This window comes from Peromyscus maniculatus, chromosome 3 (genome assembly GCF_049852395.1).
Source record: "Peromyscus maniculatus bairdii isolate BWxNUB_F1_BW_parent chromosome 3, HU_Pman_BW_mat_3.1, whole genome shotgun sequence".
NCBI classification, from domain to species: domain Eukaryota; kingdom Metazoa; phylum Chordata; class Mammalia; order Rodentia; family Cricetidae; genus Peromyscus; species Peromyscus maniculatus.
The window spans coordinates 160,413,052-160,439,243 of NC_134854.1; the positions used below are offsets into that span (position 1 = coordinate 160,413,052).

Here is a 26,192-nt window from a genome sequence, read left to right on the forward strand (position 1 = left end):
AGAAGGGAACCCTTCCTTTCCTATGTTGTTTCTGGCAGATGATTGGCCACAGATAGGAGAAAACCAAGTAGCACCCAGGCATGGTGTGCTCTGCTGACATTGTGAGGGCAAGCCAGCACACAGCTCAACCCAGTCCTGGGTGCCATCGCCCGATCCATGCTTCCCTGGATCTTATCTCTACCAACTGTTCTTTCAGTGAATTCCCTGCTGAAATCTCTAACAAGGACTGGAACGCAGTCGGTAGACCTCATCCTCCAATCCTGACTTATCTGTAAAGGAAAGTAGTTTGTATCTTGAATTCATGCAACTGAAAAATGCTCTGGTTCCGTCCCATAAACACTAGAAAAACAAGAGCCCATGGAGGAATTTTTAAACATCAAACCTTCCCCCAACAAATGGTTATTTATTATTAATCTATTGACTTCTGTGTGTACATGGTGTTTGCATGCTTGTGGGGGTGGGGGTGGGTGGGGTGTGTGTGCACATGCCTGTAGAAGCTGCATGTCCATGTTGGGTGTCTTCTTTGATCATTTTCTGACAGTCTCTCACTGAATCTTGGGCCCATCAGTGTGGGTAGCCTGGCTAGCCAGTGACCCTCTACGATCCTCCTGTCTCCACATGTCACTCCTAGATAGTGGCCATGCCAGCTTCTTTTCCTCAGGTGCTGGGGTTAGAACTCAGGTCCTCATGCTTACACAGGAAGCACGATACCTGCTGAGCCGTCTGCTCACTCCTGGCTCTTTAGCTTTATTAGAGAATTCTCTGGATATGTCTTAAAAAACACAAATTCTCAGAGTCCATTCTGAAACATTCTCTCTCTGTCTCTCTCTCTCTCTCTGCCTCTCTCTCTCTCTCTCTCTCTCTCTCTCTCTCTCTCTCTCTCTCCCTCTCTCCCTTGAGATTGAACCTAAGACTACTTGCCCTCTATTACTGAGCTACACCCCCCCTACCACCGGCATATCTGCATTTTAAAACAAGCATCAAAGCATCAGAGGTGTCTCTGATACAAAGGCTACCAGTCAGGACCACACTTTAGGAAATATTGCTGTAACCTTAAAATACTATGCCTAATTCCTGTTTTCTTAAAATCATTTCCCAGAAATCCATTGCCCAGTGAAAGCCATTTTGACTACTCACTGTACATGGACCAAATCCAGGATTTCATCTGCTATTAAAAAGAAAAGAAAAGAAAAACAAATCCTAAAATAAAGCAGAAAATAAAATTGTTCTCCTGAACTAAAATGAAGCCATCAGAAAAACCCTTTAACAGAAACATTAAGTAGTTTGTGATTACAGGGGTGAGTGGTTTTTCTAGATCATTCCAGAACAGGACCCAAGAGTCTATGGAAGAAACTCCAGAGACCTTTAGCTCCCCATCTATATCATTGCTTTCTTACAACTATGAGAAAATACCCTGACAAGAGCAAGTTAAGGACAGGGAGGGTTTGTGTTGTCTAATGGTTTGAGACTATGATCCATCTTGGCAGGGAAGTGCTGGTGGCAGGAGCGAGGTCACACTGTACCCAGTGTCAGAAAGTAGAGGGTAAGGAAGCCCAGTGCTTAGCTCACGTTCCCTTTAGCATGCCGTCCAGAACCTACTTCCAAGGAAAGATGCCACCCACAACTGGGGTGGGTCTTCAGATTTCTAGTAACTCAATCATGCACTTGCATTCCCAGGGGTTAACCTAGTCTAGATAATGCCTTACTGGTAAGGTCAGGGCCTTCTTTCCTGGTTGATCCTAGACTTTGTCAAGTTAGTGATCAGTACTAATCGTCACACATTCCAACATTCAGCCTTGACAATAACATCATTAGCTGTGTTTGCAATCCCAGCCTTCCTGTGTTTGCAATCCCAGCCTCCAGAAGGCTGAGACAGGAGGATCACAAACTCAAGTTGAGACTAGCCTAAATGATGTCATGTCTCTAAAAGAAAAACAAAAACCATTAAATATAAAAATATTGCTGATATTTTTAGATATCTGTCACATGTACAAATGGTAGGAAGTGCTTAAAATGTAAAGTATTGATCTATTTTTCTCCATCTAACTTTGTGGAGTTGTTTTCAACATTAAGGATACATAACAAAAATTTATATTTGATAATCTTTTACATAATGCATGTATCATAAGCATTGGCCCCATATCATTCAAAATTTCTTAAGCATGTCAATTTAATTATTTACATGGTATTCATTCTATAAATATACCATAACGAGACAACCATTTCTTTCTTCATATATAATTTAATTTTTTAGGATTTCTCCTTCTATGAGTTACTCTACAATGAGCATATATTTTTCTACACTTTGGGTTATTTCTAAAACAAATTACCCCAAGTTTCATATTGAAAAGAGACAAAGGCATTAATGCTCACACTGCATGTTTCCAAATGCTCTACAGACACATTCTTAACAAATTTATAATCCCTCAGCAACATTGGGAAAGTTCGGAGCTGGGCAGGATGGTTTACACCTATAATCCTAGCACTAGGGAGCTAGAAGCAGGAGGATCAGGTCTTCAAAGTCATCCTCATCTATATGAGTGAGTTTGAGACCAGCCAGGCTACATGATTTCTACCTCACAAAAACACAAAAGGAAGGAAGGGAGGGTCTAACTAACCACAGAGGTCTTGATAACCAATATCAATTTAGTATTTAAAACAATATGGTGCAAAACCTGGAAACGTATTTCATTAGCTTATGCCACATCAATACCAAGTATATTTCCTGAAGAAAATTTTCTCTATAAGGTGACTGGCATGGAAATTGCAGTTACTAACTTTTCTTCTCTCTCTGTCTCTGTCTCTGTCTCTGTCTCTGTCACTCTCTCTCTCTCTCCCTCTCCCTCTTCCTCTCCCTCTCCCTCCCTTTCTCTCCTCTAAGCACTCTCTTGGAAGCAATGTCAAGTGAAAACTATAGGTACATTTATTTTCCCCTTTCCTAAAAATCATCGGTTTTTGTATTTCTATCTCTGTAAGTGCTTTTCTTGTTTCTTTTCTTTGCCAACTTATTAATAATCTTTGTTACTTCCCACTTAATAAGTTTTCTAATTGGCCTACCTTCATTTCTTATTCGATGAAGCTTTCCTCAATTAACTTTCATAACCCTTTACTGACTACCCGCTGATATCATTCACAATCTTGATTAAACACCTCTTTGTCACATCAATGGACTAGAGAGTACATTTCAAATTCCCTTAGCCTTCCAGGGTCTGAGAACTGAGCAAGCTTATTACTCTTTATTATGGACCACTCTGGTTCCTGTGGGCTTCCAGAATCTTTTCCAAAAAGCCAGGACTGATCACCATGCACTTTCTCTATCCCTAGATTAGAGCAAAATGTATTTCTAATTAAGCATGAGACTTGTTCATCTTAATCTAGGTGTACATATTTTCCTGTTTCTCTTAACAAAGAAGAAAGTGCCTTTCATTTATTAGCAAGGGAGCAGAAAACTAGGAGACTCTGTGTCAGGACACCCAAGTTCAAGTCTTTATTCTAACTATTACTACTTTTACAAGATGGGAGGTGGTGAAAATGCATTCATTACTTCACTGATACTCAGTTTTTCCTTCTATTTCAACCCTGAAATGAGACACTTCTTGGGCTGTAAGCCTGCAACATCGAGGTGATATTTTACTGATTTTGTGCGAGCAGTAAATGGTTGATGAATGAATGAATAAGTATCCAAAGCAAAGAAAACTTCTCAGACTACATGCACATTTCAGGATTCTAACATCCAGATGTCCTTATTCCAAGCATAGCCTAGGATTTTAAAGGTCTTCTATGCCTAGGACATTCTCTTGACATGTGACCTTATGGCTCCTAGAGTCTTTATTAACATCTAACTGACATAGATTCCTTAAGGAGGGTCCAATGTCTCCCTAATAACTGTGGACCTCAACACAAAATATGGCAAATTGGAAAATACAAATGTTTAATAAAAAAGGCTTAGGGACAAATATATGGGGCCACAAAGAGAGGTGAAGCAACACAAAAAAATCAGGTCTTCGTGTCTGGATGAAGCGGTGGCTACCAGACACTAAGAGCCAAGTCTCTTCGGCAGGTCACCATGAAGGTGCTAAATATAACAACAAAGAAACAAAGACAATCTCAGCAGCAGTGAGCCTGGACAAAGGAAGCTGACAAATTATTCCTTCAGAAATGTTTATTGAGAGAAAAGGTCATTTGATAGAAACTGCATAATATATTGAAAATCACAAAGCAGGACCTTAAAGGGCTTCATCGACAGTGAGACTAAGAGGGACCAAAGAAAGAAAGCCACCCTCTGTGGGAGGGATGGCAGGTGGGAGGCCTGAGGGACAGGGAGAGAGAATGTTGCCATTGGAGGGACTGCAGGGGGGAGGCCTGCGGGGTCTTTTCTGCAAAGATCCTCTGAGTAATCTCAAGAGCAAAGGAAATGCCAGACTTTTATTAAGGTTTTGGGGAAGCTGGCAGGAAGTTGCATATCACGTGATTTATTTCAACATAGTGCCTGACAAAAAAACATGGAGAAACCAAGTACTGGTTAGGACCATAAATTAGAAGCTCTTGTTAAGCCACAGCACAGGCAGGTTCCTGGTTCTCTATCCCAGGAAGAGCTGCAGAGAGGTGTGGCCTGATCTCTTCAGGCTGTAAGGCCTGCCTGCTTCTGTCTTAACCGGTACCTGCATGCGCTTTAAAAAAAACATATGAAGTCCTTAAGGAAGGAGGTTGCCCAGCTGAGGAGACCATCAGGGAAGAATCAACATGATCCTTCTACCTTCTTCACTCTCCAGACTCCTCAACAGCAAACCCAATCAGAAAACAGAGCGGGGGAGGGGGGGGCAGAAAGCCATTAACATAAGCCCACTCACACTAGCAAAGAAAGGCCTCGCAGGGAGCCAATGAAGGGATCAGACATCATCTACCTAAAGGTTCTGACACTTCAAAGAAGTTATTGGTGAAATGAGTATCTAACATTCACTCTGTATATTTTATCTTTTAGTTCATTTAGTAAAGTCATTAGAAACACACACATGCACACAGGCAGCTTTTTGGAGTAAAATTTTTGTATATTACATTCTTTTTACCTCTGCTCAAAAAGACAATTCCCTCTTCTTGGTTATAAATACAACAGCTTTCTTGAATTAATTTTGTTACATAAATTTAACTTTTAGCATACTGTTCTTATCTCCCCAGCCACTTTTCACTCTTATTTTAGAGGATGTAAAGTACCCTCGTTTTTGAGGACTCTGTTCAGGCTCCATCCTTAGAAGAATAAAGAATTTGTAGTGTGGATATGATTTGCTAATTGGACAGATTGGGCTTTTCCACTCTGGAACATGATCTGTGACTCTAACAGCACTCAGGTGGCCCACCTTTTGGAGAGAATGCTGGCCGAGATTATCTTTACTGCCTGGTTCGTAACAGTGTTGTCCTCTCAAGTCTGATGACAACACTTGTGTGTGTGTGTGTGTGTGTGTGTGTGTGTGTGTGTGTGTGTGTGTGTGTGTGTGTGTGTTTGTGGGTATGTGTGCAAGTGTGTCTGTGTGTGTGCATGCATTCATGTGCATAGATGTGTGCAAATGTCTTCATAAGAGCCAGAAGAGGGTACCAGAATTGGGGTTATAGGCAGTTATGGGTACTAGTAACTGAATTCCAGTCCTCTCTAAGAGCAGCAAGCCCTCTAAATCCCCAAGGTCTATCTCCAGTGCCCCAATATTTCTTAATAAATATTCCCACATTCACTTCATCAATTGTTTTCACACTTTATTCGTAATTTTTTAAATATACTACAGGTGAGAAGAAAGTAAATGAACTGTGAGGACAGGGAAGGAAATGATTAAGTTAATAGCCAAAAGAAGAGAAGCAAGGAGCCAACCCCAAACGAAGATCCTGAGAGCACAGCAAGGGAAATAGAGGTAGGAGCCAGCCAAGTCCGTAAAGGTCCACAAGCATTACCTTCCATCCCCAGCTCCTGAGTAAAAGCAGCATGTGGTGGTTTCCTATAACCTCACAGAACCTCAGTCCTAACAAAGCAGAGACAGGATTGCTGGGCATTGCTAGCTTTCTGGTCTACCCAAATCAGTGAGCTCCTGGTTCAGTGAGAGACAGGGCTCAAAAAAATGAGGTGGAGGGCTTACAAGATGACTCAGAGGGTAAAGCCTGAGTTAGGTCCCTAGAATACACACACACACATACACACATACACACACACACACACACACACACACACACACACACACACACACACACACCAGAATGAACATGGAAGGGAAAACAAAAAGTAAAAACTGTTTTGCCCATTCAGAAGCAGCAGGAACTTAAAGATGACCTGAACTGTACCTTCTCACCACACACTCTCTCCCTGCTTTTACCTCCCACATCATTTCTGCCTCACACCGTAAGTGGCAGGTCTGCAGAAGTAGGGCTGAAGCTGAGGGCAAGGTGAGGTCACCCGGGGCTTTGACAAAGTGCCGCTAACACATCTGACACTGAAGTCTTCGAGCTGAAAGCTAAGGAGTTGCCCTACCACTGTTCCTGCTGGAAGTGAATTTGACTTCGTGTACTGGCATCGGTCCAGGCCATTGATTAGAAGATACTGAAAGAAAGCAGACCTGTAAGGAGTTGGAATTCTAACAGGTAAACTTCCAAACTCAGGTATTTCATAGCAGGCCCAAAGATTTCAAAAGCCTGGTTGTGAAAACCCAACATAGCTTCATTTGGGGCTCACTCGAAATTATAACAAGTTTCCTTCTTCCAGAACTGCTGCACAGAGGCATACATCCACTTTCTACATGTCCTGTTTCTCACCCCATCACCTTCAACTCCATTCATGTCTATCTGCATGCTGCCCCTCCCTCCTTAATGGCAAAGAAAATTAGCTGAAAGAAGTTGCTGAACTATTCATTTTTTTTAATTTCTACTTAGGATAGTTCAATGAATATGTCAGGAGCAATGGCGTCACAAAGACAAAATCCATTTCTTGTTTTAACCAAGAGCTACACTGGAAGAAATTAACTGTAAAATTATTAGTCAGATTTCTTTTTTCTGGGAAATTACTGTGAAGGGAAATCGAGTTGTCATTTTTCAAATGGGTATGGGAGATGCTCTGGTGCCCTTGACTACAAATCACATGCACTCCCGAGAGACCCTGGAGTTTCTGGCACAAAGAACAGTGTGAGACTGAGTATTAGATAGCCAATTTATATCCAACCCAAAAATGTGATTCTTCAAAAATATCATACTCTTCTGCAGTTCATTTCATAGCAGTAGGAAAATATTACAGACATTACAATAGCCAAACTCAAAATATATACATGAATATTTTAAGTGTATAACTGAAATGCATGCCTGGGGCACTGAGCCAAAGGGCATTTGGAATCTCGAGGCAGAGAAGAGATTTTATGAAGTCATAGCGATTCCCTCCCTCCTAGATTGTAAGTCCAGACTCAGAAAACTAGCTGGCATCCTAGTTACGTTTCTGTTGTGACAAATACCATGACCACCAGCAGCTTTAGGAAGAGAGGGCTTATTTCATCTTGTAGGTCACAATTCTTCATTGAGGGGAGTCAGAGCAGACACTCAACGAGGAACCTGAGGCAGGAACTGAAGCAAAAGCCATGGAGGAATGGAGGAATGTTGCATGCTCCTCATAGCTCACTCAGTTTACTTTCCTATACAACTCAACCACCTGCACAGGGGTGGCACCACCTATGTATGGTAGGCTGAGCCCTTGCACATCAATCATTATCAAGAAAATGTCCCACTGGCTTACATATAGACTAAACTGGGGGGGGGGAGCATTTTGTGAAGTGAGGTTCCCTCTTCCCAGATGATCCTCGTTTGTGTCAAATTTGACAACAACAACAAAAATAAAAACCTAACTGCACACTAGAAAATTCCCCTCTATCTTCTTGGAAATGCAATGATGGAAAATCCTAAAGTAATGCTTACAATAAACACTTCCGAAGGGTATGCATGTCATGGGAACATCTGAAGATGAGTTCAGCAGCGATCAGTAGAGCAAAGTATAAACTCTGACCCACAATGTTCTACAGCACTGGACTTAGAGCATATAGAATTTCTATCAACTTTTTTTTTTTAAGATTTATTTATTTATTATGTATACAGCATGTATGACTGCAGACCAGAAGAGGGCACCAGATCTCATTACAGATGGTTGTGAGCCACCATGTGGTTGCTGGGAATTGAACTCAGGACCTCTAGAAGAGCAGTCAGTGCTCTTAACCTCTGAGCCATCTCTCTAGCCCATCTATCAACTTTTTTTTTATAAGTTATGGTCCTGAAAATGTCCCTGTACCAGGAACTGTGAATCTTGGAAAGCAATCCAGGCAATGGGTCTCTGTTTGTATCTTGATGGTTCAATGCTAGCTAACACAGTGAGGAGACTTGTATTTTGGATAGATGTCTTCACAGAGAGCAATTATTGCTATAGTGTGTGTGTGTGTGTGTGTGTGTGTGTGTGTGTGTGTGTGTGTGTGTGGTGCATGTGTATATGCACATGTAGGTGCAGGTGTGCGTGTGTGTTTGAAGCCAGAGGTCAATGTCAGGTGTCTTCCTCTGTCACTCTTCTTCCATCACTCTCAGCCACCTCATTTTAAATGGTTGTTTTAATTATATTTGTGTGTGTGTGTGCATGTGTGAGACCAAAGGACAACCTGTAGGAGTCAGTCCTCACCTTCACTGTGTGTTTCTCAGTCTGTCAGGCTTTGTGACAAATACCTTTACCCACTGAGCCATCTCACTGTCCCCACCGCAAACACACATAGCATGATTTCCAACTCTAATGTGGGACTGAACTTGCACGTTCCGCTCTTCTTGGATGTAAATGTCAAATCCAGTCATAAACATTTCATGGAAATAAACCAAGCTCTTGCTTATAAGACATGTGCTTCCAAACAGCCGTTCGATACCTTGCTCAGTGAGCTCCAGATAGCTTCCTACCTAGTTGTCAATCTCACATAAGCAAGCAAGGGTATTTATTCATTCAGTTAATATTTGCTGAGCCCATTCCATGTGCCAGCCCCTGTATTCAGCACTGGGAACACAAAAAGAAGTAAGACAGCATTCCTGTTTGTAAGTAGGTCTCCTCTGAGCAGGAGACAGAGGCCGGTGAAAAGCTAATCACATAATAAGTAGCAACAAACCTCACCCTGTGGGAGAGCAGAAGAGGGTACCAGACTCTCTCTGAGGATGTCAGAGAAGGCTGGTATGGTGGCTGCTGCCAGAACCCCTACCCTACCTTCACGGCTGGAGTGACCACATCTCTTGCTATTAGGAGCCCCACTAGGGTCATACACATGATCACAGCCCCTTCCCAGGAGCAGCTCACACTCATAGGCTGAACCACACTTGGAAAATCTGTGATTGTCTTAACACACACACACACACACACACACACACACACACACACACACACGGTGGGGGGGGACCGACAGGTAGATATGCAGATGAATGGATGGGGATGGATACAGACAGGCAGACAGATACATGGACGAATGGACCCGGACACAGATGGATACATGGAAGGGGACATGGATGGGGACACACACAGAGAGATGGGGAGTGGAGAGAGAAGATAAACAGACAGATACGCAGATGACAGACAGGGACATGGATGGATACATGGATGAGGATGGACACAGAGAGACAGACACACAGATACATGGACAAATGGACAGGGGCTCAGACATGGACACGGATACATGGACAGGGACACGAATGGGATGGACAGGGACACACACACACCTGACCAGGTCAATAAGGCTGTGTAAAAAGCTCCCAGGCATCTGCAGGACTGACTAGACCTTTGCTACGTCTCTACATTCCTCCACCCACTTCTAGCCCAGGAATAGACAAACCTTTCTAAAGGAGCTGGGTAATAAATTTAGCCTCTGCAACTACAAAAGGTAAACCTCAGCAATATCTTTTTGTTTTCTCACAATTTTCTTAAAAAGATGTAAAAAAAAAAATTATTCTCTCTTAGCTCAGAACTGTACACAAACAAGCCAGAGACCAGAACTGGTTTCCTGAAGGCTGCTCCAAACAGCCCACAGCTGCTCATTTTAGAAACATCCAATGAAAGCTGTAAGTTAATCTCTGTTTGGAGGCCGCTCCTGGGAGCCCAACTGTGAGAAAGGAAAGTCATGGAGACAGGCAGTTTTAACACCAGTATGCTAGTCAGAAGTGGGGTGACAATGTTAAACCTGACCTTAATCCTGCAGCCCTAGAAAAATAAGTTAATCGTCTTTACCCATTCTTTCCCAAAACCCATCTCCCTTTTATTCTCCGAGAAAGCCTTTTCTGAAATGAAACCTTCCCCAGGTAACTTCAATAAATGCTTCTTAAAATTTGTCCATGCATGGCTCCTAAGAAACTTGTACATGATCCTAGGTATTTAGGTACATAACATACAATAAAACACTTACTAGTAGTCAATAGCAAATTTATTTTAAAGCAGTTCTTTGGTATATACATGATTTTACCACTTATTAAAGATTAAAACAAATTTGCATACTGATGAGGTGATGTGCTTGTTTGGCAAACATAGAACAATACAAAGATATGCTAATTTGATATTTGCATGCCAAGGATTGATAGCAGCAAAATATTTAAAAAAATCTTTGTCTTCCATAACTAAACCATTTTGTATGGGTACAGAAAGCTTTGTATGTACAGCCAAAACACTGTAATCCCAAACATACAACAGTCTCTATTCTGAGCTGCATTTCAGGCAGGGTTTGTTGGTGGTATATGGTGTAATGGTGTGCAGTGTGCAAAGTGTGCATATGTGTTCAGACCTAGGCTGCAAAAATTCCTCATGATGCAATATAGACGGTAACTATCAAAGACACCTCAATTCATTACATGTTTTACTTTGAATTAATTTGGGGGCGTTGTACATCCAGAAAACTTTTACACTTGCCAAAATCTTTATAGTTCCCATATCCAGTCACACAACCCCGGATGGGGTCATAACTCACAGTTAAAGACACTTTGAGTTCACTAAGATTCACAGCACAATTGAACTTTTCCTCCCCACTCCCATAAGACACAGATGACTCCTTCCTTTATGGATGATAAGGCCAGACACTGACCCAGAGAATTTCCGTTCTTTGTCTCCTACATGATGAACTGAACCATGTATCCCCATACCCTAAAGAAAACAAGCATGACACAGGGATGAACATTACTTATTCATCTGTCTAAGGACCCCTTCTGGTGACATAAACTATCATAGCTGGCAAACTATTCTGGCTGTAGCTTGTCTGCTCTTCCCACCCAGCCCAGGCACTCTGACCTTCAGCTCTGGGCAGCTCTCTATCACAATATTCTGGAAATTTCCCATTAGTTGCTTGTTCTCACTTGTTCCTTTGATAGTGAAGACATAACTGTAGAAACATAGTGTACCAAGACACCAGGTACAAACGGCCTGATTGGTCAAAAACATTGAGCAGTTTGATGTTGGGGACACAGAGCTCTGGTTGGGGCCAGAGCTCAAGGGACATTCGGGTGGACAGCAAGCTGAGGACATTGCATATTAAAGCAAGCTTTTGATCTTTAAAGCTGTGGTGTTCCTGCCTTTGTACTGCCTCCTCTTGAAGACCAAGTGACTTGGCCACTAGCAGAGAACAAGTCCTACAAGAGAGAAAAAAATAGATATTAAAGCTGTCACCAAAAAGAACACCGTACCCTGCAGTGGAAACCTCTAGCTGGCAAATCCTTAAAATCCTCACAAAAAACAATAATGGAAAACTGTATGTCCACTAGTCCATTTTTAACTCAATATTGATACTGAAGTTTCTTTTCCTGGGTTGCTGGAATTACAGACATGTACCACTGTGCCTGGCTACAAGGTCTGTCTTTCAAAGTTTAAAGAGTTCTGTAGAACTGGTGGATTTTAAAGATTTGCCAGGCTGAGGACATCACATATTAAAGCAAGCACACACTTAAGTGAATAGAAATGAGGACTTTTTGGTGTGCGATAATATCACTCAGCTCTTTAAATTCTATTAAACTTTTTAAAAATTCATTACATTCATTTAGTGTATGTGTGTGTGTGTGTGTGTGGAGGGGGGTACATTCATGCCAAGCAATTGCAGATGAGTAGAAGCCAAAGGACAACTTGGAGTTGATTCTTTCCTTCACTGTGTAGTTCCAGGGGTCAAATTCAGTTGTCAGGATCAGCAACAAGCACCCTTTTACCCACTGAGCCATCTTTCCAGCCCCCTTTGAATTTTACACACACACACACACACACACTTCTAAAATAATGTCAAATGGCAATTTCTTTGAGTTCTTCTATTGTGTTGACCACAGATAATTTGAAGCTGCCTTGCTGTACAAGATATTGTTATCCCATCATTAAGTCAATGGGATTAGTTTAGAGCATGAAGAAAACCAGGATTCTTCCATGCCCAGCCTCATGCCTATAAATCATTCACTCTCGTCTTATTTAATCAGACAGGGAAGGAGCGGCTATAATAATACATTTAATTCATCTTTGAAACAGGTCAAAATCCAGGAACATCAGGGTCAACTTGTTCAACCAGTGGAAAAATATACCATGTACCGTAACTGTGCAAAGGCAAACTATGTTGCTAAACCATCAGCTAAATGGAGTGGCAAGGTTTAAGTTTTCATCCAGTAAGTGTTTGTTTACACATATTTTTAGAAATATAAAATTCAGGGCTGGGATCATGGCTCTGGTGCTAGAGTGCTTGCCTAGCATGCACAAAGCCCTGTGGGTCCAATATAAAGCTTCCTTTGTCTAGAAGGTAGAGACAAGAGAATTAAAAACCCAAGGTCATTTTTTCATGACAGAGTGAGTTCAGGACTAGCCTGAGATACATGAGACCCTGTTTCAATAAAACAAGAAATATAAAAATCATTGTAAAATAGTCAGATGCTTACTAAAAGCCATTAAGATAAAACATTTTCATATCTAATATAACATAATTTATCTACAGTCTTCCAAATTGGAAATGTGACAAAATGCCATCTCATATACACATGAGTACAGTAGACAGCTAGGTTTAAGCGCTATTAATGAAGTGAGAATAGTGGTCTCAGTTGGTTTATAGTCCTTTGGTGTGTGTGAATGCATGCATACATTTAACTCAGGTGTTCAATTTCCTTCTATTACTCAACAAGAGATATCTATAAAATAGACCCAGAACCAAAATTTCCTTGCATTTTATGACAGAAATTATATGTACTGCTAAAAATTACTTTATCAGTTAGCATATTTTTGCTAGCATAAAGCAGAAAATATTAAATATTTTATAGATGAATGAAAACAGAGTAAATATTTTATGAGGTTGGACATGGAAGCTGCAGTAAAATCTCAGCACTGAAAAGGCTGAAGCAGGAGGATGACCATGAGTCCCCAGGGCAGCCTGGGATGCAGAGTGAGACTCTGTCTCAAAACTAACAAACAAAAAGAATAAATATCTTATGAAGGGTCTTAGAAACAAGTTTACTTGAGCAAATGATGAATTCCCGTCTAAAAGAAACAAAATGTTCACCTACAATTTGCATGCAGCAACCTTCAAAAATTTAATGGTCTCAGTTTTCAGTAACATGTAAAAGAAACACTTAATGTTCAGCTAGTGAAGCCCTGGGTCCAGCTGTTGACTCTTCATCTTGAGCTATGAACACACTTGTGAATGCCTCAGTCATTACCGGCAGAAGCCCTAGAAATCTCTTTCTGTAAGGCTCTCTCTCTCTCTCTCTCTCTCTCTCTCTCTCTCTCTCTCTCTCTCTCTCTCTCTCTCTCTCTCTCTCTCTCTTTCTCTAATACCTTCTTTTGTTGTCATTTGGTTTGGTTTGGTTTTTGAGACAGGGACTCACTATGGAGCCTTGGCTGACCTGGAACTCACTATGTAGACACCAGGTTAGCTTTAAATTCCCAGAGATCTGCCTGCTTCTGCCTCCCCAGTGCAGGGGTTAATGGTGTGCACCACCACACCCAGCACAATCTCTTTAGAAGGGAGCATTCTTCTACAATACTCAAAGCAGTGGAAGAAGCTCATTACTGGACCACACTAGCCAAGTTCAGAGCACGGACAGAACTCAGATGCCCTTCTCATAGCATCTAAAGCTTTTCATACCCTGGGAAAACACGCCTTAGTGAGATGAGGTGGTAGGAGGAAGGACTGTGAGAAGGAAAGTAGCAACCGAGACTTTTCTTGAATTCTATGAATTTTCTTGAACAGTATGAGCTGTTCTCTGCAGACATGCCACAGGAAAACTACAGTGCACAGGAATTGGGCCTCTAGAAGTTATCTTTTACTTTTCATTGTAAAACTCAAACATAATTCTCATCCCATCTGAACACTGAGGCCATCTGCCTCTCTCCAAGTTACCAGTGAACAAGCTGTTCCCAAAAGCTAATGTAATACAGGGATGTGGGGATGGAAAGGGGTGGGATGGGATGGACAGGGTTGGGATGGAGTGGGAGGAGAGGGGAGGGAGAAGAAGAGGAATGGAAGGATAGATGGAGTGGGAAGGGGGGAAATAGAGTGGGGTGTGATGGGAGAGAAAAGGTGAGGGGTGGAAGGATAGATGGAGTGGGATAGGGTGGGATAGGATGGGAGGGAAGGGAAAAGGTTACTGAAGACAACAACAGGAACCTCACTGTCCAAGCACTTGAAGTAGCTCCAGGAAAGAATGTGTCCCTCCTGTTAGAACAGTGTAAGAGTTGGGGTGACAGCATGCTTGCACTCCCAACACTGAGGAGGCAAAAAGGTGAATCCTGGAGCTCAGTTCCCTACTTGGTGAGCTGCAGGCCAGTGAGAGAACCTATCTCAAAAAAGAAGCAGAGGATACAGCACCCAAGGAACAACACTCAAGGTTGTCCTCAGGTCTCCTCATACACACATACACACACACACACACACACACACACACACACACACACACACACACACGCACACGCAGCACAGAAGGCAGGACAATTGACACCAGCAAGAGAGAGAGAGATGGGGGATAAATCAGAACAAAGTATGATCACATGTACTTTGGCTGGAAATACCACAATGAAACTCTGTAGGCTGACTTTAACAATTATTTTTAAAAGCATTATAAGTAATGCTTGTTTATTGCCTAACCTTTTTGACAAGAAGATAAAAGAGATTTTAGTGGAAAATTTTCAGACAAATGCTTGTGTTTTAGAGTTCTGCCTGTTCAAGTAACTGGCATATAAAGAGACTCACTGAAGATGTTCAGTACATGTAAAGCAGGAAGGGCCTCTTTCTTGGCTAATAATTTATCTAAATTTTGTACTTCCCAAACTATCATACACATGTGTATGAAACTTTATATGCATGCAATAAGTAATAAAAAGGAATTTGACTGTGAAAACTATTACAGAAGACTATGTATTCTTCACATTGATGATGATTAAACGTTAAAGAAAAAAGAACGGGAAGGCATTCTACAGAAAACCAAGCAGAAAAATTACTTGAGTGCTTTAATTTCCATTTTAAAAATTAATCTTGCAGCATTTCCTCCTGAATCTTATAATTGGTTCTATAGTTAATTAAAATTTCATTAGCGAGCAGATATGAAAAGCACTGCTTATTTGAAGTATTTATTATTCCTTCTCGGATGGCTAATGAATTAAAGCCTCAAGTGCCTCTGTTTGAAAGTAACCACCCTGCCCATCCATCTACTCCCAGAGAGTACTAAGTTAAAACCAAGACGGTCCCATATATTTGGTACTATTATTTTTCATAACTAAATTGCAAATGTAAATTAATTCGGTGGTACGTCCTGAAAAATTAACTACTATTTCAGCTAACATCATTCGTTCCACTCCACTCACTTCAGTGATTAAGATTCTATTTGAATTTCATTTTCATTTAAGCATATTATAGCTTTTGTCAACATTTTCCTCTTTGCCCTAAGATCTATGTGAAGTTGTATCAACAGCATTAACTTTTTTGGCTTTAGGTTCTCCATGGAGTGAGATGCTCTGTCTCTGTCTGGAGTTTGGGTCACATCCCATCACCTGCTCTAAAACATTTCTACGAACCCATCAATAGAAACCTGGGTGCTGCTGAAGACACTCTGGAATGGTTTGTGTTGAGATGCCCAGCCCCCACCTCCTTAGAGGCCTGTACTGAAGCTTTGGTTCCCAATACAGCAGTAACAGAGGCCTTGTGGGTGTTTCAGTTCTGAAGTTGTCACTGGTCCGTCAGCAGAGTCATTTTTAGTGGATTGTTGGGAGGTGGTAGAAACCTTTAGAGCTGGATGGTCTTAGCTGGGCAAGCAGGTCACTGAGGGTGGGTCCCCGAAGGATTCTCTCTCTCCTTTCTCCCCTCCACCTCCCTCCTCCCTCCCTACCCCCTCCCCTCTCTCCCTGATCTCCCCCTTCTCCTCCCTCTCCCTCTGTGTCTGTCAGTCTCTCTCCCTCTCCCATCTCTCCCAGAACTTTTCCTTCACCACACATTTCCTGACATATTTCCTCCTCAAGGCCCCAGAAACCACTGAACTAACTGACCATGGACCTGAAACACAAACCAAAGGAAGAAACTTTTCCTCCTTTCATCTGATTCTCTAGAGTAGTTCTTCCCAGTGACAAAAACCCTGACTAATATATTATTTAATATATTTCTTAATAACACATGGCCTACTAAAAATGGATTCAATCGTCTACAAAGCAAGAGCAGGTAAGAGAAAGAGGCTGAGGTTTTTATTAACAGTGAGTTTTATTTAGATCCATTTCCATATTCAGAAAACCATGAGAATCATTCTTTAAGGGCTTAAAACATTTCCTGTTGTGATCACTTCTCACTGCTAATTAAAAGTCAATTTTTAAAAAAACTGTTGCAATTATAAACATTCAAGCAGGCTTACTAAGCCGAATATAGGAAGCAAATTTTTCCCACCTGAAGTAGAAGTTAGGCACAGCAGTAAAGGGCATATGTAGCTTTTGGAATACTCTGTTTACACACAGACACACACACACACACACAAACACACACACACACACACACACACACACACACACACACTAACCTCAAATCCTAGATCCATCTAAGAGAGTAATATGGGTGCTGGTGGCTACAGCTACCCACTTCCTGTCATGAGACTGACTCACATGAAATTGCTGATATTTGGTCATTAACTGAACTGCATGATTGGCATTTTCTTACAGTTCAGCCTACATGTTTGGTGTAGGTTTCTCTTGGTTTCTATTTTGGTGCTGAGATTGAATTCAGCCCCTCAAATGTATTAGGGACAGGCTCTTCCACTGAACTATAATCCCAGGCACATCGCTCCATTTTCATCTATTTCCTGTGTGATTTTGAAGCATGCTAGGAGTTCTGTGGAGTACCCTGCTCCTGAGGAGTAGCAGGAACTGGTGCCATGTGAGAGGATCTTGTGGCAGGTTCCAGGGATCTGTCCCTGTCTGATCAGATAATCTGTCTTGTTCTCTTTAATATTATGAGCACCTAGTAATACACTTAAAAAGAAAGGAGACTAAGCCTTCCAAGAATAATTTTGAAAAATCCGATACATGGGAAGGAGAAATATGGTCCGAGTACATGATATATGAAAATGCCTTTGTGAAACTCGTCACCAAGCACAGTGAATATATAACAAATGACCCAACTGAGAAAGTGCTTGCTGCTCAAGTGTAGGGACTTGGGTTGGAATACCAGCACCCACATAAAAAGCTTATTGTGAGGATGCATTCTGTAAACATAGCACTGGGAAGGCAGAGGTAGGGGATCTCCTGGAACTCTCTGACCATCCTGCCAAGTCAAATCAGTGAGTTCCAGGTTCAGTAAGAGACCCTGTCTCAAAAACATAAGGTGGAAAGCAATTAAGCAAGACACCCAAATATCGACTGCCAGCCTCTACATGCATGTATATACACACCCACCTGCACACATGTGCACACACACACACACAAAAGAAAGATGTAAATTAAAATTCATCAAAAACTCATAGATACATTACAGAGTCATAGAAAGATACTGAAATCACAGTATAACAAAATACAATGACTTCATCCAGTATCCTCACATTAGAGCAGTTGCTGAGGCCCCAAGAGAAGTGCTGTCTCCAAGGCAACAGGGCAATTTTTTAGCAAAGTCATCATAGAATTCAATCCTTTAAGTTCTGCCCCCAACCTTACCATCAAATAGCATTATTGCTTCACAAATGCATGACCCAAGACCTCCACTTGCTAAGCCATGCCTCTAGTCTCTTCATGCATGCTTATGTGCTATGATCTCTAGACTTTCTCTTTTTACAGTCCATATTTCCAAGTTTCCTCCTGATAAAGATATGTTGACCATCATGTATCACACATATTTTAACAGTTTCTACTTCCATTTGTTCTCCACACATAACTGTTTTAGTCTCAGCCTACCAGAAGTGGAAGTACAAACATCAGGTGTCATTTTTTCAGGGCTGCCTCCATATTTCTGCCACTTTCCAAATAGGACTAAATCTATAAAAAATATCACTTCAAAATCAGGGGGAAAAAAGGAATTGGAGCACTTTCCATAATGAGAGTGAAATGGAGCATTCTGGGTACAGAAATGGACTGCATAGTCATCACAAAGAAAATCCTAGCCACCTTCCCACAAAGCAGAGCTAGTCCAAGAGCTTGAAAGATGAAAATTGCAGCTTATTTCCCTAACAGATGCAAACCACTCTTGCATAGCACTTGCAAGAGAGCATCTTGATGGAAATAAAGCATCAACCTTAACTAAGTAGACTGCTCTCAAACGGAGCAGTTATAGAATCCAATGTAAAGCCTGTGGGTTAAAGAGGTGACAGAGATGACCTCTGCCTGCGAGGTTCACCTCTTCTGTGAGTCCATGCTATGTGAATCCTCATGGGAGAGTTTAGAATGGCACCTAGGGCGCGTGGATTCATCACCCCCCAAGAACAGAGGGGGGCTATTCAAAAATGCAAAACTCATGTCATTACACATTGCTGTACAGGTATTGCATATGGGAGTGACATGTACCAAAATCTAAAACAATAATAATAGAGCAATCACAAGTGTTCAAGCAAGCAAACCTGTTCAAAAAACATAGAAAAGTTTATAGACCCAGAGAGCTTAAACAATTTATCACTAAGGTCAAGGGACGTACAGAAACTAAAATAAAACATGTTTTCCCTAAGATCTGGGTATTGGTATGTTTAAACTTTCATCTATATGAATTTTACCTTGTTCGCCTGTGTGAAATTGCAATCAAAATGTTTTCTTGTCCACCTGCAACAATGATGCTATCAGGATTAAAATCCTCATCTCTAGCACTATCGTATACTGCACCCTTTGTGATATACTGAATTACTATATACGTTTGAGTCTGTTTTCATCAATCTTTATGTGGCCCTTCCTTTAAGTCTCTGTCCCTCCCCTTACATCCTCATCACACACTTTAAAAATGTAGCATTGGGATTTTGTCATGGCTCTTTATTGAAAGGTCTTGACTGTCTCAGTGTTTTTATTTTCCACTCAATTAACTTTGGAACTTCACCAAAGTTATTTTTCAGTTCAGCTGGGGTTATGTTAGATTATCATCAAGTGTGGGAAAACTGACAGCCATTCCAACATTTTCTAATTATTGTGATCTTCAAAACACTGAGTTACATTCTGTAATTCAATTTATTCACACGAACCCTAGGACAGGTCACTATTATCACTAATGTAAATAGCAAAAAAAGTGAGTTTAAGAAATTTTTCTTTCTCTTTCCTATTTTACTTTATTTGTTATGCATTTGATTTATTTTAAGAAAGTTACTCATGTAGCCCAGGCTGCTTCAAACTCGTTATGTAGTAGAACATATTCTCAAACATTTGACCCCCCTGCCTCCACTGCTCAAGTGCTAGGATTACTGGTGTGCATCGCCATGTGTAGCTTTATTGGATACTAGGGAACGCACTGAGGCTCCATGTGTGATAAGCACATACTAGACAAAATAAGCTATGTGCTCAGTGTTGAGCTTTGGGGATTCTTAAGAGAGACTAGGTGGCAGACCTAGAAAATCAGCCTGAGTCTGTTAGGTGCTAAGCCATGATCTTAATCATTGCTGGGGTAAAAAATAATAATAATAATAATAATAATAATAATAACTGAGAAAAACCAACATACAGAAGGAAAGCTTCGGTTAGCACACAGTCAGGAGGTTGCCATGTGGGGATGGTTGGCCCATTGATCTGTAATGTATAATGGTGCAGGATGTCAGGGCAGGTCTGTGTCCTGGAGACTACTCACTTCATGCCCACCATGGAGCAAAGAGCAAGAAGAAAGCTTGGTGTCTGAGAGTCCCTTCACAGACACACTTCCAGTGACCTTACTTCCTCCCTTCAGGCCACCTTCCGAAGGTCCCACCACCTCCAAACAGTGCCACAGACTGAGAACCACACCTTTAACACAGCCTCTGAGGAGGAAGATGGGTGTGGTCACTCAAGTCTGTGATCTAAGCACTGGAGAAGTAAGTAGCAAGGATGATGGTAGGCGGTAGGGAAGTAATGCGCAGAATTGTGTGTTTGAGGTCAGCTGGTCTATAGTGTGGAACCCGTTAAAGAATAATCTAAACCATTGTGTTACCGTCCATCAAGTGCACAACAGCAGAGCATTACATTTGTGTTTCTTTACATTTCGGAAGTTGATTCCTAAATATATTGATTGTATTGTTTTGCCATCACTGTAAAAGAGACTCGCAGTGACTTTTTTATCAAGTTGGTTTATCCATGTCTTGTTTAGCATTTTCTTCCTAATAATTCAAGGTAAGATTTGTTAGTGTTTCCTTGGTGCTCCACCCTTTTCAGGCTCGTATGTCATATTTGATGCTGTGTCCCATGCTTGCTAACTGCATCCTTGAGAGTAGGAGCAAGACGCAAATACTGAAGTCAAACTGAGGGACTTCTGGGAAAGTTAATGAAGTTGCACGTTCAGATGGGGATGAAAAGGTCCACTGCCATCTCCCTCACTCTGCTTTCGCAACAAGACCTAAGAGAGTGAAGAGAGGAAGAGTCATCAGAAACGGCAAAGACTCAGTAACAGGGAAATGATCACATTAGGAAAACCGACCTTCATCCTGCCCTCACATAGCCCCCATCAGCACTCTGCATGAAGTGAGAAGAGAGTATGTGCACCCCCTTTCTTCCTTCCCTCCCCTCCCTTGCTGGATTCCCCACAGGGGAACGCAGGGTGCAGCACCCTTCCACAGATGCATCTCTGTACAGAAGATGACTATGGAAGAGGGGGGTGAGTCTAAAGGGACACACACGTGTTTTCAGCTCCCAGCAAAGGGTGAGCTGCACTGCTCCTGGAACTGTTAAATGAACAATTTTCAAAGACTCCATGACTTTGGAGCCTATATTTTCAGACAACTGACATGATTTTTAATTTCATTCTTAATGATTACATTAGAAGGTTTTCTATATCTTGAGTGGATTTTAATACTTCTACCTTCAGAAAGTTATTCCGTGTCATTGAAATGTTCCCATTGTCTACTTTGATGTGTTGAAATCTCTTAGGATTTCACTCTCCTCTCCACTTACTGTTCATTTCTCTGTCTTATTCCAAGAGCTCATACATTCTTTTTTTAGTTTATTTTAGTTTATTTTAGTTCCATTCATTTAGTTTATTTTACAAGCCAGTTCTTCTGAAGATTTATCACTTTGATTGGGATTCCACTTCTTAATTTTCTTATTTTTAATTTATAAAGTTGTGTGTGTGTGTGTGTGTGTGTGTGTGTGTGTGTGTGTACACACACATATATATAGACTTATATATAGAGTATAGAGTTTTATATATATATCCTCCCACTAGTATTTTCTTAAGGCTTTGTTATTGTTGTATGTTTTATTCCAATCTTTAAGAATTTTATTCATTTCATTTCTTTTTTTTTTAAATGTTCAACATGTGCATACATTTACCCTTGGGTAAGACTACCTTTGGCCAAATAACATAGATTTCATGTGACATATTTTTTGATAAGCTGTTAAACTTTTGTTTTCTTTTTGGTACTAGAGTAATCAGTGGACATGTCTTAAATAACTAAATGATTAAAGAAGTCTTATTAAAATCATAATATTAATACCAACTTTACTTTCAAGAACAAATTTCCCCTCCTATGGTCTCTGCCTTTTTGGAGACACTTGTTATCCTGAATTTAGTGGTCATCATTTTCACATTTCTAATTATTTTTACTTTTAGTTATGTGCATGTCTGTCCATAGGTATATGTGCATGAATACAAGTGTCCATGGAGAACAGAAGATGAAGCCAGACCCCCTGAAGCTGGAGTAACAGACAGCTATGAGCCACTCACCATGAGTGCTAGGAACCCAACTTGGTCCTTCTGCAAGAGCAGCACACACTTTTAACCACTGAACTATCTCTCCAGCCCCTCATTTTTTAATTACTTAAGTTGGTTTTATTTAAGAATTTTCAACAATGACAACTGTTGTAAGAAGCATCCCAACACGGAATACAGAACTTCAGAAGGCAGCATTCTCATAGCAGCTAACAGTCACAAGAATTTCCAGCCTTCTTTGAGATACTTGAGCTCACTGGTGAGCTCTGCTTCCAAGCCCTCCTGCAAAACACATAAGTTCAGTCAATGTTCCCAGCCCATCAGCTTCAGTTCATGTTCCCACACTTCCATATCAGTAACAGAGGAGAACACACACCATACAGCATCCACAGTAGTTGACAGATGGGGAGGGAAGTACAAGCATCATTTCACTTAACACATTCAACTAAAGTGGGTTTTCAAAGAACAAAGCTTAAAGTCTTCCAATGGATGATGTCCTTTGGTGCAAAAACATTCTCACATTACTTGCTACATTACTCTCTGCATAATCTCTCTCCAAAGGACTGAGTGACACATCTCACCAAGTTAGAAAATATCCATTTTTCCCTCAAGTCTCTGCGTGCACTCTCTCTCTCTCTCTCTCTCTCTCTCTCTCTCTCTCTCTCTCTCTCTCTCTCTCTCTTCTCTCTCTCTCTCTCTCTATCACTCACTCATATTAGCCTTGCATGCTTCTGTGTCACCATCAATCCCACACAAGGCTTCCAAATTTCAAACAGCCTTCTGGTTCCATATCATAGCCTCCCATTCACAGTGCTGGTGCGACACCATGAAATAACAAGTAGCAGATAAAAATAGAAACCTACCATCAAGGAGCCAGCCTGGGCAGGGTGATGATGAACTCTTGGATGAGAAAGCACAGAGACAGGAGCATTCCTCTTCACAGCACCTCTTTCGATGAAGTGCTTCTTTCCCACACATTCATAATGAGATGAACCACAGAGACTAAATGAAGGATTCATATTGTACTTTCATATATGAAGGAAGACAAGTATTAAAAACAGAACCAAAAGAACCAAACACCATGACATCATAATCCCCAAAGGGAGGTGTTCCTAAGGAAAAAATCCATGGGGTATGATCCAAATTAAAATAAGGAGAAAAGAGTATAATTCTAACCAATGGTTTCTGCTTTAGACATGCAAAGAACTTAAGAAGTCCAATGACAAAATGTCACAAAGACACCTTCTGGGATGAACTGTTGTGTGCTGGTTTATCAGTTGGACAAACAAGTTCACATTCAGCCACCCAATATTTTAATCCTTTATGTAACAAAACATAAAATTCATTTAGCTTTTCCTCTTTTTCTGAATAAAAATGTCAAAAAATAGCACTGAATGTACTTCAAACTGAACAGATCACTCTGAAAATCTTAGTACATATATATTTTATATATACTTACCACGATTTCTGAAAAATTTGAATTCCTACCTTTTTACACCAACCAATCAACCAAAACCCACTGCCTCTACATTCCCCAACCAGAGGATTTATAATCCATGCTTAAGCCAAAGCCTCCATCAAGACCACTGCCTGACCCTGCATTTGATGCTGGCCCCCAACCAAGACAGGCACCAGAATTAGAGTCACTGTAGGAGTTACTTCCCTAAGCAGAAGCCTGATGTGGCTCCACTGCATGCTGCTCTGGCTTTGGTATTACCAGGTGGGCTTGACTGGCTCTGTGATGGCCAGCACGCCCATCAGACCTCAACTTCCCTGCAGGAGTCTCCGCTGCAGCTGTCATCACTGGGTTGATGCTGAAGGTTCCAACGTTCATCCCTCCACCCATGTTACCAACCTGGTTATTTCCTAAGCCAGATCCACCACCTCTATTGCCAAACTCACCCCGATTCCCAAAGCCACCTGGATTACCACCAAATCCTTCACTTCTTCCTAACTACCTGTCACTATTGTGCTTAGTTCTGCATTAGATACACGCCACTGATTCCCTTAATGATCAAATCCTCTCCACAAAGAGATTTTACAACCTTATCGTTGTAAACACAGCAAAGGCAAAAGCCCAGAATGGTTTGGGAAGGAAGGCACCCACCACTTCCCCATGCTGACAGAAAAACCACTGAAGTTCTCCGGCAGTCGTGTCCTCAGCACAACACCGGAGGAGCTGACTCCTCCGAGGCTCATCTGGGCTGTGTTTAGATTCAGAAGTTTACAGTCACACCATTGGCTACCACATGGCGTTAGGATATTTCTTTCATGGGTTTCATATTCCACAAAAAGCCAAAGTCTTCTAGTGTTAAGATCTCTCTCGAGCTGCACCATAGGACCATCTCTGAAAGTGTTGTCATAGCCTGTAGGGTATTGTGCTGTGGGATGGATGGTCTTTCTGTATGCTGTGAATATGTGTTGTTGCCGTTCGTTAGTAAAAAAGCTGCTTTGGCCTATGGCAAGGCAGGATAAGAGTCAGGCAGGAAATCCAAACAGAGAGACAAGGAGAAGAAAGGCAGAATCAGTGCAGATGCCATCCAGCCACCCAAGGAACAAGATGCCAGCATGCCGGTTACACTGCGGCAACATGGCAAAATATAGGTTAATAGAAATAGGTTAATTTAATATATAACAGCTAGCTATCAATAAACCTGAACCATAGACCAAACAGTTTGTAATTAATATAAGTATATATGTGTTTATTTGGAACCAAGCGGCTGCAGGATACAAGAAAACTTCCAGCTACAGTCTTGCTCATGTTGTCTTCCACTGGTGAGTCCAGGCTGCAGTTTCCAGGTTGACTGCTGAGAAAGCAGAGCTCTCATCCATTTTCCTTATGTTATCTTCAGAACAGCAGACAGCTTGGACCAGATTCCCCCAGCCAGCAGCAGGGGAATGCAGAATTCCTTCCCTGAGCCAGACACCTTTCATACACTGAGGCACTGGGTTCCTGTAGCAGCGGGCCACATGCCCTGGAAACCGGGCTGTAACTGTGAAGAGCAATAACATGTCATGGTCTTCTGCTCGTGTTTCATGGCCTCATCATTCTCATATTCTGTTACCCAAATATATTCAGACATCTTTGCTTAGTTCTCCTCCAGGCTGCTGCCATTAAGCATGTCAGGGAAACTGAGGCAACAAGGGATCTTGTATGAGCTTTGCCTAAATCACATTTTAAGATCCATCCATGGCTGCTTACAATCAGAGGTTACTTATTTGAACTGCTTTGGAGTTTTCTATCACCTTGTATAATCCTCCAGCCATGCAGCAGTTACTCTACAGATAAGAAAATACTCGGCACCCCACATGATGCCACAGCACTCAGGTGTGCCTCGCTTGCTGCAAGAGAGCAAGAGTTGCCATAAGACACCTATAACTCAACAGGAATGACAGATAAGGCACATCCTCACCTTAGTATAACAAGAAATTGCATTCAGAATTGACTGTTACAACCGGCATGCCTTCTGCTTTTGAAATATGTTGGAGGTTTTCTTGGGTTTTGGCCACATCCAGATTTCATTTGAGTAAGTGCTCGTCTGAAAAATAAAAAGTACTTTCTCTTCATGTGTGACAAAATCATATTCCAAACTATGAATTTAAGATTATTGATCGGTTTATTTAAGATTATGTATAGTTTATATCTTCTTACTCTAATATGGAAGTTTGGGAGAGTGTTAAGTTCCCCTACTATATTCTTTTAATAGTAGTAGTAGTAAAAGTAGTAGTACTAATAGTAGTGAGGGATATGTGTGTGTGTGTGTGTGTGTGTGTGTGTGTGTGTGTGTGTGTGTGTGTGTGTGTGCTTGCATGAGTGTGTGCATATATGCATGTGTATGGCATGGTACACACGGAAAACAACTTGTGGGAATTGGCTTGCCCCTTCCACCACATGGG

The 26,192-nt window shown here is 41.3% G+C and overlaps 1 protein-coding gene and 1 pseudogene across 8 annotated transcripts in view; one reads left to right on the forward strand and one right to left on the reverse strand.

The window, feature by feature from the left end:
* Positions 1–25,320, forward strand: part of Capza3 (capping actin protein of muscle Z-line subunit alpha 3) — a 28,339-nt gene extending 3,019 nt beyond the window's left edge. Inside the window, exons 2-5 of one of the 8 annotated variants that reach the window (XR_006070661.2) lie at positions 5,775–5,897; positions 6,385–6,618; positions 12,512–12,645; positions 15,955–16,158. Coding sequence is in view for 4 of the 8 variants with exons in the window: in XM_042274218.2 (XP_042130152.1) it covers positions 15,955–16,182 (228 nt within the window). In the remaining 4 variants the exon portion in view is untranslated. Of the gene's footprint in view, positions 1–5,774; positions 5,898–6,384; positions 6,619–9,985; positions 10,002–12,511; positions 12,646–15,954; positions 16,191–20,803; positions 21,420–25,147 lie in introns of those variants that run through there. The other 7 variants (XR_006070660.2, XR_006070662.2, XR_013050213.1 and 4 more) reach the window with 7 other exon arrangements.
* Positions 23,821–24,632, reverse strand: LOC102906697 (TAR DNA-binding protein 43 pseudogene; annotated as a pseudogene).
* Positions 25,321–26,192: the final 872 nt, after the last annotated feature.